Source organism: Saccostrea cucullata, unplaced genomic scaffold (assembly GCF_032062105.1).
Source record: "Saccostrea cucullata isolate Sc308-1 unplaced genomic scaffold, CSIRO_AGI_Scuc_v1 ctg5342, whole genome shotgun sequence".
NCBI classification, from domain to species: domain Eukaryota; kingdom Metazoa; phylum Mollusca; class Bivalvia; order Ostreida; family Ostreidae; genus Saccostrea; species Saccostrea cuccullata.
In genome coordinates this window covers 27,405-39,272 of record NW_026929731.1, presented here as the reverse complement: position 1 = coordinate 39,272, position 11,868 = coordinate 27,405, and the positions used below count along the sequence as shown (strand labels likewise).

Below are 11,868 nucleotides of genomic sequence, written 5' to 3'. Positions count from 1 at the left end.
GACACTTACTTTGGTATAATGGGTGGCATTCCTTGATCATAAAACCATTTATCCCATTCCACACTGTCTAACACTTCTCTCTAAAATTGTAACATTTTTTACAATTTATATAGAGAGATATTATTATTTCATCTATTTTGCAAAAAATAACCCAAACTCTAAATGCAGAGTATGAAAATAATGATTCTTAGATGATCGAGTTATTATTACCTTGTCAGTGAAATAGGAGTATAGGAAATCCTTCCATTGGTTTGAGTCTATAGATTGCTGTTTAAACTTCTCTACATAGGCTTTCAGAAATTTTTCAAACACAGCTGAAATGTATACCATATATACATGCATAACTTATATCCTATTAAGGTATATAATATCTTGGCTTTCTATACTCTAAAAGTGGTTATTTACGCTGGTGTTAAGTATGCGTTTGTGACCATCAAACATTCACGTGGGTGTAAAATACGTGGTCGCACGAGCTACTGAGAAAAATTTACGCGTACTATCATCGACTTGTTTCCCTTTGAAAATAAGAAGAAAATCAAAAATAATTACAACAAACTAAACAAATCAAAATGAATTTCTCCTGTTGGATTGGTACAGCTGAGTGTGAACAACTGGAGTACACTTTATTGTAGTTATTTATGCAAGCTCAAATTTCAAAGTGGGATCTACTTACCTGTATCTGCGCGTCGAGTGCACAGGTTGACAATTAATTTAATAGGTATGTTTGAAGTAACATGTATGTAACATTTTGACTAATTATTTGAAATTGAGAGAGACACATACGAATATACGAAGGAAATAAAAAATGAGTATCGATGTTTTAACTTTTAATTGCGTGATGCTGCTTTAAAATATTTAATATGAAGATGTATTTTTCATCGCACAATTAAAAAAATGAACAGTTACATTTTCATGACTGTTTGTGATATATTTATATACTTATTGATATACTTATCTACTAACGTGAGTTCAATACCCCAATTAATATACGACTGGTTCAACCGGTCTAATCTAGAATTATTCCAGAAATTTGAAATTTTGTAACCATGCGCCCGAGGGTATTTTATGTGGTTCTTCGCTTACCGCGTAAGTAGTGTAAATTTCCCCCACGTGCAAATAACCACTTTTACAGTAGTCAAAGACCTAAAATCTTGCTTGAAACAAAAACTAAAATACAAGTAGAGATAAAAAGGGTATATTTTTACTGCTTTTGCTAACAAGAGGCCCAAGGGCCTTGAATCGCTCTTCTGATAAATTGTACAACCTATCACTTCTATTTGAAGCCTCTAACCCTAAGTATTCTAAGAGCCAAGTTGCATCAACTGACAAAGTTTGATGATTCTTAGCCAATTATAACTGAAGATATTTTAATAAAGCTATAAAAGAAACCATAAGTAGGTCACAATGACCTACTTTAAGATTGAAGTTTTCTGAGGACTCAATATGCATTAATAGACAAAGACTGAAGATTCTAAGCCAATAAGTATGTGAGATAGTCAAAAGTAAGTCACTTTGACCTACTTTTTCATCTACATTCTTGGAAAAAATAAAATGCATCAACTGACAAAGTTTGATTATTCCAAGCCAATAAGTACTGGAGATACTTAATTATAGCCATAAAATGTTAAAAGTAGGTCACTGTGACCTAAATTTTAGTAGGCGATTTTCGAAAGCCTAAAATACATCAACTGACAAAGTTTGATGATTCTCAGTCAATATGTATCCAAGATTCAAAAGTATTCAAAAGTAGGTCACCATGACCTACTTTTTGGTCATCACTCTCCGAAAACCCAAGATGCATCAACCCACAAAGTTTGATGATTCTAAGCTTCTAAATACCTAAGATACTTAAATAAAGCTAAAAAATGTCAAAAGTAGGTCACCATGACCTACTTTTTGGTCATCACTCTCCGAAAACCCAAGATGCATCAACTCACAAAGTTTGATGATTCTAAGCTTATTAATACCTAAGATGCTTAAATAAAGCTATAAAATGTCAAAAGTAGGTCACCATGACCTACTTTTTGGTCGTCACTCTCCGAAAACCCAAGATGCATCAACTCACAAAGTTTGATGATTCTAAGCTTATAAATACCTAAGATACTTAAATAAAGCTATAAAATGTCAAAAGTAGGTCACCGTGACCTACTTTTTGGTCGTCACTCTCCGAAAACCCAAGATGCATCAACTCACAAAGTTTGATGATTCTTAGCCAATAAATACCGAAGATACTTCAATAAAGCCATAAAATGTCAAAAGTAGGTCACCGTGACCTACATTTTAGTCAACATTTTTCAAAGTCCCAAGATGCATCTGCTGACCAAGTTTGATGATCGTAGGTCTGAAGGTAATCAAAATATGCCTTTTTAAACAATATGAAAACATATGCCTGCAAAATTCAAAAAGTAGGTCACAGTGACCTACTTTTTCATAAATATGTTTTAAGGTCCCAAGATGCAGCAATTTACAAGATTTGATGATTCTAACCCTCTCAGTGTCTGCAATAATGGGATTAAATGTTTTAAAAAGGATAAGTCATAAAGTTCAAAAAGTAGGTCAAGGTGACCTACTTTTAAGTTGATGTTGTTCAAGGACCCAAGATGCATCAACTAACACAGTTTGATGATCATAGGCCTTAAAGTGTCCAAAATATGCCTTCAAATCAATTTGAAAACAAATGCCCGCAAAATTAAAAAAGTAGGTCACTGTGACCTACTTCTGATTTAACATGATGTGAAGTCTTAAGATGCATCAACTTACAAGATTTGATGATCCTAGTCCTTATAGTAAGCAAAATATAAACGTTTTTATCAATTGTAAATTTACGTCAACTTTGAAGTGACCTTGAGACCACGCCCTTTGCCCCAGGGTCATGCCTTGAACAATTTTTAATCTTCAACATATTCTGATCCTTGTGTGTAAGTTTGGTGAAAATCTGCCTGGTGGTTCTGGAGAAGAAGATTTTTTAGCAACCAGTACTTTTGGTTTTGTTTTCGTGATTATCTCCCCTTGTTTAAGGGTCCCAACCCTTATTTTAGTATAAATGGTAGCCCTTGGGCCAAGGATACCCTGTGACAAATTTGACACTGATTGGCCAAGGCGTTCTTGAGTTATGGCCCATTTTCTAAAAAGTTAACGCACACCGCACGACGCACACCGCACAAATGGCCATAGCATTAGCTCTTTGAGCCTTTGGCTCAGAAGAGCTAAAAATATATAGTATTAATTGAATTGAAACAGTGCTCCATCTCACTAAGTAATGCAAATCCTACTGCTACAATGCACAATAACAGAGAATCCTTATTAGGAATACATGCATGGTACAAAGTATTATAATTGTATAAAATATTGTAACTGAACATATTAACAACAGATAGGCTTGTGATCATGTCCTTGCAGAAGACAAATTAAAACAAACAAACAAAACCTATGTAAGGCCATCCTTAAAAAAATGTTTGTTTGGAATTGTCGCCTAAGGGTTTTCAGACCCAGGAGGGAGGGAGGGAATTTATTTTTTTTTTTTACAAACTGAAGCTAATTAATAGAAATAAAAAATCGCAATGAACAGTGGTGATTTTCGTTAATTTCCCTCTTTCTTTTATTTGATTAATATCATTTTTGTCTAAAATATACACAGAACGGTACTCAAGTATCAATCTTTCTTCGATGGTAGATTTGCTTATCTATTAAAAGTCAAATTTCAGCATCAAACTTTTTTCATTATTTTAAAAAGCTTTTTAAAACAATTTCTTTACAAATCTTTTTAAAACAATTTCATTGGTGTATTTCATAGCATGTCTCTTTGAAATTTAGCCCTTCATTAAGACAACCCTTACAAAGAGTGCGAACCACACAAAATTACTTAAGAATAGTTGGGATGTTTTGTGGAAAAAAACGGGAGGGGGTGCTTGGTATGTTCTAAAGTGTTCGCCATGAATAAGTTTTAACATTAATAGGTGTCAAAGACTTGTCATACTGATAGACAACATTTTTCCTTTGGTATTTGGGAATAAACATTTCTGACCCATGTAATTTTTTTACCAGGGAACTGAACGATCATTTTCAATTTCAACATGACGGACTTATCCTATCAAGTTCAAAGGCAATCTATTACAATAGCTCTTTCCAGGTATTGGTGTATCATTCCATTTAATGTTTTATTCATCTCTTATTTTTATGAAGATGCATAAATGTTCTGGTCTTCAAGGCTTGAATGTTTTCACATCCACTGATCCAACTTGGTCTGACATTTCGGCGGCTTTCATTTTTTCAAATCGCCACCTATATTCCCTCAATCTCCCATGCAGAGTTGTCATTCGTTCTTCTCCTATGAGCAGATGGTAGAGAGTGATATTCCCTATATCATAAATACTATGAAGAAAGCGTTTTATTGACCGGTATTGTTAAATTTATGTGAGCTCAAACCCGACTTTAAAAAGCTATTTCGAAGAACGAACTAACTTGAAAAAGCGATGTCGGACATAAGACGGTAAAAAAAAAATTTCCAATATTTTGCCAATAAAATTTTTTAAGCGGGGGGTATTTCAATGAGGCGGGCGGCAATTCCAAACAAACTAAAATTTTATTTTGGCCTAAAAGCAAAGTTCACCTGAAATAATTCTGGGTCTGTCATAAAGTTAAATTTCTCCATTAAACGGGTTTCTGATGAGACTTTAGCTCTAATGGTGTGTGTACTTATTAAAAAGAAAGATACATCTTACTACAGTCAACTGGACTGAGTCTTATTAAAACAGTAGAAGTAGTGTTTTTGAAAAAAACTGTTTACAGAAAGACAGATGGACAATGGACACCATACTAATGCATAAGCTCTTCTAGTCTCTATCCAGTAAAGCTAAAATTGCCCCTGACATAGTGTATGTGTGTGTTACCTGGTCCCCCCAGCAGGGTCTCCAGATAGAACAGCAGGGTAAAGCCTTTCTCATAGGGAACAATGGAGAAGGCATCGTCTGGATCCACTCCCTTAAGATCTGGGATCAGTCGTGTGTAGGGACCATTCTTCAACACTACTTCCTGAAATAAAATCAATGCTGGTCCATTTTCAATGAGAAACCAACAATTAAGATTTAAGATTACCCTTAAACAAGAGTCTAGCTATTAAATAAAGCAAGTTTCTACTGTTCTGTAATAATTGAAAGAATCTTTCCATAAAATTATTTTCTAATCAATGATTTATGATAACATGTATTAAGTACAATTTCTTCTTCCAATTCTTTTGCCCCTCCCAGAGCCAGGAACTGACGAAATGCCTCATTGTCATGTAACCTTGATGTGATCTTTCTCTCCACAAACATGGTGTGACCTTCATTTAACCTGGAAAGTCAAAGGTCATCTTCAAATCTAATGCACATCAACCTTCCATCAGGATAAATGAAAGTCACTGACTGATGTGTGGAACTGAGGACAATTCTATTGCTAAAATTCCTCTCTGCTCTCCAACAAACAGCGAAATTCTGTGTATGCTTAGAGCATGAGTGCTTTAACATAGTTTGATTTAAGAAAAAGAAAATTTTAGAAGTGTTCAGAATTGAATTTTAAATTTACAATTGTCTCTTTTAGACTTTTGGATCCTCCAATGGCCATGAATTGACGGAGAGCCTCACTGTTGTGTAAACGTCCTGTGATCTTCCTCTCCACAAACACAGTGTGACCTTCATTTAACCTGAAAAGGTCAAAGGTTATAGACTTATAGTGATCTTCCTCTCCACAAACACAGTGTGACCTTCATTTAACCTGAAAAGGTCAAAGGTTATAGAGTTATAGTGATCTTCGAAAAGATCTTCAAAAAGGTCAAAGGTTATAGAGATCTTCCTCTCCATAAACAAAGTGTGACCTTCATTTAACCTGAAAAGGTCAGATTATAGAACTTAATCAGTAAAATGATTAAAAATTCAAAAATTAATAAAGGCACAAGTCATATTTGTGGAGCAAAGAAAAATCACAAGAACGATTTCATCAATGTAAGGTTTAACTTTTGTTTTAATAATGCCTCTCCATCACCATAAATTGAACTTTTTTATGTTTAACTTTTTTGATAATTTGTTTAAATCAAAATTTAAAAAAACTATTTATGCAATTAAATACAAATACTGGGTACAAATACTAAGTTCCTAATAAAGCAGTTTTTTACGCCCCGCCATGAATATGGCCGGGGCATATAGTGTTTGTCATGTCCGTCTTCCGTCCTTCCGTCACACTTTGTGTTTAGCTCTGTTCAAAGCTAAGTTTCAAAGAAACTATCCAAGATATTTTCATCAAACTTCATATGCTGATAGATATTGATGAGAGCTATGCAACTGCATCAACATTTTTTGACCTTGACCTTTCCTTTGACCTTGATCTCACTTTTCTTAAATTAGTGTTTAGCTCAGTTTTAAACATACCATTCAAGATGGTGTTATCAAACTTCACAAGTGGATACAAACTTGCACGGATGATGCATCTAGGGATGCACACTACAAGACTTGCTTCCGATGCTGGATCTGACCTACATTTTCCAGTTGAGTGACCAGATTTTTGGAGCAGGTCCATTCCTAAGGAACTATAAGCCCAACTTGGACCAAACTTGCATGGATGATGCATCTAAGGATGGACACTACCAGACTTGCTTCGGATGCTGGATCTGACCTACATTTTCATTCCCAAGTAACTATAAGCCCTACCTGAACCAAACTTGAATGGATGATGCATCTAAGGATGGACACTACCAGACTTGCTTTGGATGCTGGATCTGACCTATATTTTCCTTCCCAAGTAACTATAAGCCCTACCTGAACCAAACTTGCAAGGATGATGCATCTAGGGATGGACGCTACCAGACTTGCTTTGGATGCTGGATCTGACCTATATTTTCATTCCCAAGTAACTATAAGCCCTACCTGAACCATACTTGCATGGATGATGCATCTAGGGATGGACACTACCAGACTTGCTTCGATGCTGTATCTGACCTATATTTTCATTCCCAAGTAACTATAAGCCCTACCTGGACCAAACTTGCATGGATGATGCATCTAGGGATGGACACTACCAGACTTGCTTCGGATGCTGGATCTGACCTATATTTTTATTCCCTAGTAAATATAAGCCCTACCTGAACCAAACTGATCAAATTTAGTATACAAATTTTGATGTTGCTTTACTAATATATCCTTGGCGGGGCATTCATGTCCTATGGACATATTTCTAGTGATATTTATTATTATTTCTTTGAGTTCATTTGCTCCTCCATCGGCCATGAACTCAGACAGAAACACTGTTATTTTCCCCCTTTTGCACTTTCAAACAATTTTGCCCCCATTTTTAATTCGCCAAGTCACAGTTCTGTTTAAGAAATTATGGGGTATTCTTTGAATTTGCCCCATTTTGAATTCACCCACTTGTGACAAGGGCGAAAGGGACAAAAATAAAACGGGTGAAAATTTCCCTGTATACAGTAGCTTCCCCATGATCTTTCTTTCCACAAATCCAGTATGACCTTCATTCAGAGAGATTCAGTCCAGACTTTTATAGGAGAACAATTTCTGTCATTTAGGTCAAATAAAGAAGACTAAAAAAACTTTACAAGAATTCATTTCTGAATCACTTAAATAATTGCTTATGTGCTTTGGTTTTGGTATTCTATCTTATTTTGTTTAGTATTTCATTACCAGAAGTGTTCCCAATTTCTGTTGGTGACGAGATTTCCCGTCCAGCTGTGAGAAATCTCGTGAGCCACCACGTCAGCCAGTGATTTGTCTCCTGCCTGTAAAAGATTCATGGATTACGTCAGAGGATGGATTTTGGAACCAAGCTTGAATACTGATAAAGAGACAATTTCTGTGCAACTTAAGTACCGGTATTAAATTATCTTGTTTTTGAAATGTGTACACAAAAAGTAAATCTCTTTCTATATAACTGCATTGGTGTGTATAAACTTACCAGAAGTGTTGGGGTCACGAAAGTCAAACAGGGATTTTCCATTCCTCCATAAGGAAAGGATGGGGGCAGCACAAGAAGGTCATACTGACCCCAGATGTAGGGCCCTAGTAAGGCTTCAGCTGTTTGTATCATCTTCTCTGTCTGTCCAAAAAAGATACGAAAAAAATTGATAAGGCCATTGTTTACAGAACATCTGAGGCCTGTTCAACAGAGTGAACATTTGCTAGCCCTCGCCAAAATTCCTTATCCCTCCAACAGAAATGTTCGTTAACGTTCACTCGGTTGAATAGACCTCTGATTACAAATCTGACGATAATTTCTTTCTACCTCTGAGAATTCTTTGGCAGCCTCTTCTACCATTTCTTTCTCTGTCCACACTTTGGATCTTGGACCAATTTTTCTAAAATTAAAATGAATGGAAGTTTCTCATGACACAGTAGCTCTGTTGGTTTGTAATTAAAATAATGGAAGAGGAAAATTGAACACGGTCATGTAACACTTCCATTTCATTTCTGCTTGTGGCAAAGTTTTCTAAACATGTACCAATTTTAATAGAAATTCTTTTTTTTGAAAATGAATTTTAATTTAGCAAAATCAATAAATAAACATAGAATTTACTATCTTACAGTAATCTACTTGTGTACCAATATTTGAATAATAATTTTGAACCAAAAAGGTTTTCTGCAAAAAATTCTGAAACTAAGAGTAGTCCCCCTTTAAAACAGCATCTGCTTTGAGACTCTCTCTCTCTCTCTCTCTATCTCTGTGACAGTAATGAATTTCTAGCCTTAAAATTTCAATTGAATTGAACAAAATAAAAAACTGAGAGACCCATATCCTTGTGACTGAGAAGTGGTGGTAGACAAAGCAACTTCAGAAGATATTTTCAACCTCTGTGTACCTTGACTCAAGATCTCCTCCTACAATGGCAATGAGATATGTGGGGATGGGAACTTTCTGTTCAAACTGGTGAATCAGTTTACTGCTGTCTGAGGGGTGTGGCTCTGGCTCTAACCTTACTGCACTCATCAGAATAGTTATGTCCCTTGGGGCTGTCACCTGGTAAAACAACTTCATCTTAAAATTTCCTCTAGCTAACAAAAAAGTTGTATTTATGTCAATGATTATGAAATTCAAGGAATTTTTATCGAAGCGTTGATTTTTTTTAGGACACCTGGTTTTTTTTTTTTACCTTAGCTGTATATGGAACTTTAATGGCAGGTGTGTCTTGACATGGTACCATACTTCTGGCATGAATTGCCTATAATGAAAAAGTGATAGCAAAAGGAACCTCAGAGCAAATAACAAAACATCAAATTTTGAAACAGCTACAGATTTGAAAAAATCATGGTAAAAGTAAGTAAATTTAAACTAGTCTGCAAAGACACAAGTTTTAAATTAAAGCCAAAAAAAAGAAATCGTCTCTAAAAATTCATATATTTTAAATGTCTCATAAATCATTTAGGTTTTAATTTTTTTTAACTCTTTGATTTGAGTGTACAATTTTCTTCCAGCGCTACATTATATGATAAACCATTGATCAGACTGTATAGAAGATAATTTCACTTTTTTTCCCTAAAATGTGATTCTAAGAATTGTTATACCTGGCATTGACTGAACAAATAAGGTTGCCTTTTTCCTGCAGTCTGTTCCGGTCTCAGCCACTGTAAAGCAGTGCATTGTGGGGAGGTCTCATAGTGCACTCGTACTTTGTTGCTATTAAAAAATGTCAGTAATGAGATCTAACATTAATGTTACCATAAGAAAATTACATTTAAATCACTTCAAAATATATCAACATAATGCTTAATCTGTTATATGGAACTTGTAGTTTACAAATCAAATAGGGCTTCATAAATAAAAAAAAACTTCCTGAGTGTTTTCCTTCTCATTTTTCAAAATATTATTTAACACAAAGGGGTAAACAAGGAAATTTTAATTTAAGCTTTCTACACTATTTCTAGAGTTAAATTTCTTTCTCAGTGCTAAACTATACCTTGTATTAAACTCAAACTACTCTAGAATTTATGTAAAATATAAATGCCCTAGGGTCACCCCACCTGGTAGACGAGGACACTGGAAGCTGGACCTCTAACTTAGATCCAAAGCTCCCTGTGTTCTCTCCAAGTGTATACTTCAACTCCTGGCAGTTGTCAGCGTCAGTGATCTTTTGGATAGACACATCTCTTGTATCCAGAATCTGAAAAATAAATTGAATTATAATTGATGTATAATAGAACCTATGATATAATCATATAGTTAAAACATTCTTCTTACCTGGTAATTTAAATGAAATCTATTACTTTCCTAGAAGTAATCATTATTTTCCTGATGCCAGCAAACACATTTCTTCAGATAAATAGTAACCTAGCTGGCTCAAATTTGTCATTACCTCATACAATGGAAATATTTGATGGATAGAAAAATGATAACACATTAACATAAATTCACTGCCTAAAGGCACCTCACATTTTTGTAAAAGTATCCTCTGTTTCTAATCTACCTAAAAGCTCTGCATTCAGACAGGTTTGAGTGCTCAGGGCCAGATAATTTAGTTGGTCTGACCAGGGTTCAGGGACCACTCCCCATCATAACACAATCAGTTGGTACAGCAGCTGACCAGGGTTCACCCCCCTCCATCACACACAATCAGTTGGTACAGCAGCTGACCAGGGTTCACCCCACCCCCTCCATCACACACAATCAGTTGGTACAGCAGCTGACCAGGGTTCACCCCACCCCCCTCCATCACACACAATCAGTTGGTACAGCAGCTGGCCAGGATTTAGGGGACCCCACCCCCATCCCCATCACACAATCAATTTTACTCACCAGGTTCTGAATGCCATCCTTCATCCTTTGCACTGACAAGTCCACGTACCCACATAATTTTCTGGAATCAAAATCCACCTCTAAGATGAGGTCAAGACTGGTCACTTTACATTCATCTGGCCTTGAAAAAGAGCAAGGGTCCTCTGGACTTAAAGCGGTCATGTTCTGTTGTAGTGTCTATCAAAGAAATTTGCAATATGAAATAGACGAATGGACTGTTTGATAATGTATCAAATAATTGAATTTTTATCCCACTCTCTATGCTGCTCGTCACTGTGAGCTCTTAATTCAGCACCCAGGCCAAGAGAAAATTCAGACTTTGCACATTGATCCAAATGGTTTTTCTCAGTAACTCTGGACCCACAATGTATTACTTGTAAATGCTACATTCTTATGAGAATAAAAACAAGTGCTCAACAAAAAAAACTTGCTTCTGTGTGGTATTGCAACTTACACATGACGTCTGAGTCTAGACGTACCAAATGTCAATTGCCGTCAAAAAAGACGATTATGTATTCAGCTCCTATACTGTAAACTGAAAAGGTATTTGCACTCGCCCTACTGGTTGCACCGTCAACATTTTACATGTAATATATGATGAGTGATATTTTATTGACTTGGTAGTTTGGTTGATAGTGAATATTTCACTTGGGAAAGAAGGACTTTTTTACATATCAATAAGGTACATACATGTTTATAAACCAAGACCCAAGTGGAAAATTTCAGATTTGCAACTCTTTCTCTTCAATTATGATGTGCAGTGAAACACATGCATTTTCTAACAAATCTTTCTTATGTGATTCAAACACTATTTTTATCAGTATTACATCTTCAACATTGTTTTGGTTTTAGTAAAGAACGAAATGTAACTTGGTCTTACTTTCACTTTGACTTTCACATGTTTTCAAAAATAATTTACGTCTTTCAGAAAAAAAAGGTAAAATGAAACATCGATATATTGAAAGCTCTAACGTAAACGAATTGTAAATTTTCCCCTATAAATCTAATTTACCCTAGTCAATGCTCACAAACTGCTGAAATCAATGTTTTATTGCCAGCACCATAACAGAAAAACTAACAGGAAGTGGAATCCATGTG

General features: G+C 35.4%; 1 protein-coding gene across 1 annotated transcript; it reads right to left on the bottom strand.

Annotated features, from left to right (window-relative positions):
* Positions 1 to 9: 9 nt before the first annotated feature.
* Positions 10 to 11,864, bottom strand: LOC134282045 (leukotriene A-4 hydrolase-like; the record flags this gene model as incomplete). The annotated part of the gene is made up of 13 exons (XM_062764478.1): positions 11,783 to 11,864; positions 10,771 to 10,947; positions 9,999 to 10,138; positions 9,543 to 9,654; positions 9,131 to 9,199; positions 8,840 to 8,997; positions 8,266 to 8,338; positions 7,939 to 8,079; positions 7,668 to 7,762; positions 5,214 to 5,331; positions 4,890 to 5,031; positions 211 to 314; positions 10 to 80 (listed from the first exon to the last, which is right to left on the bottom strand). Coding segments are annotated over exons 2-13 (1,385 nt in total), but the record flags the coding sequence as incomplete, so codon positions are not given.
* Positions 11,865 to 11,868: the final 4 nt, after the last annotated feature.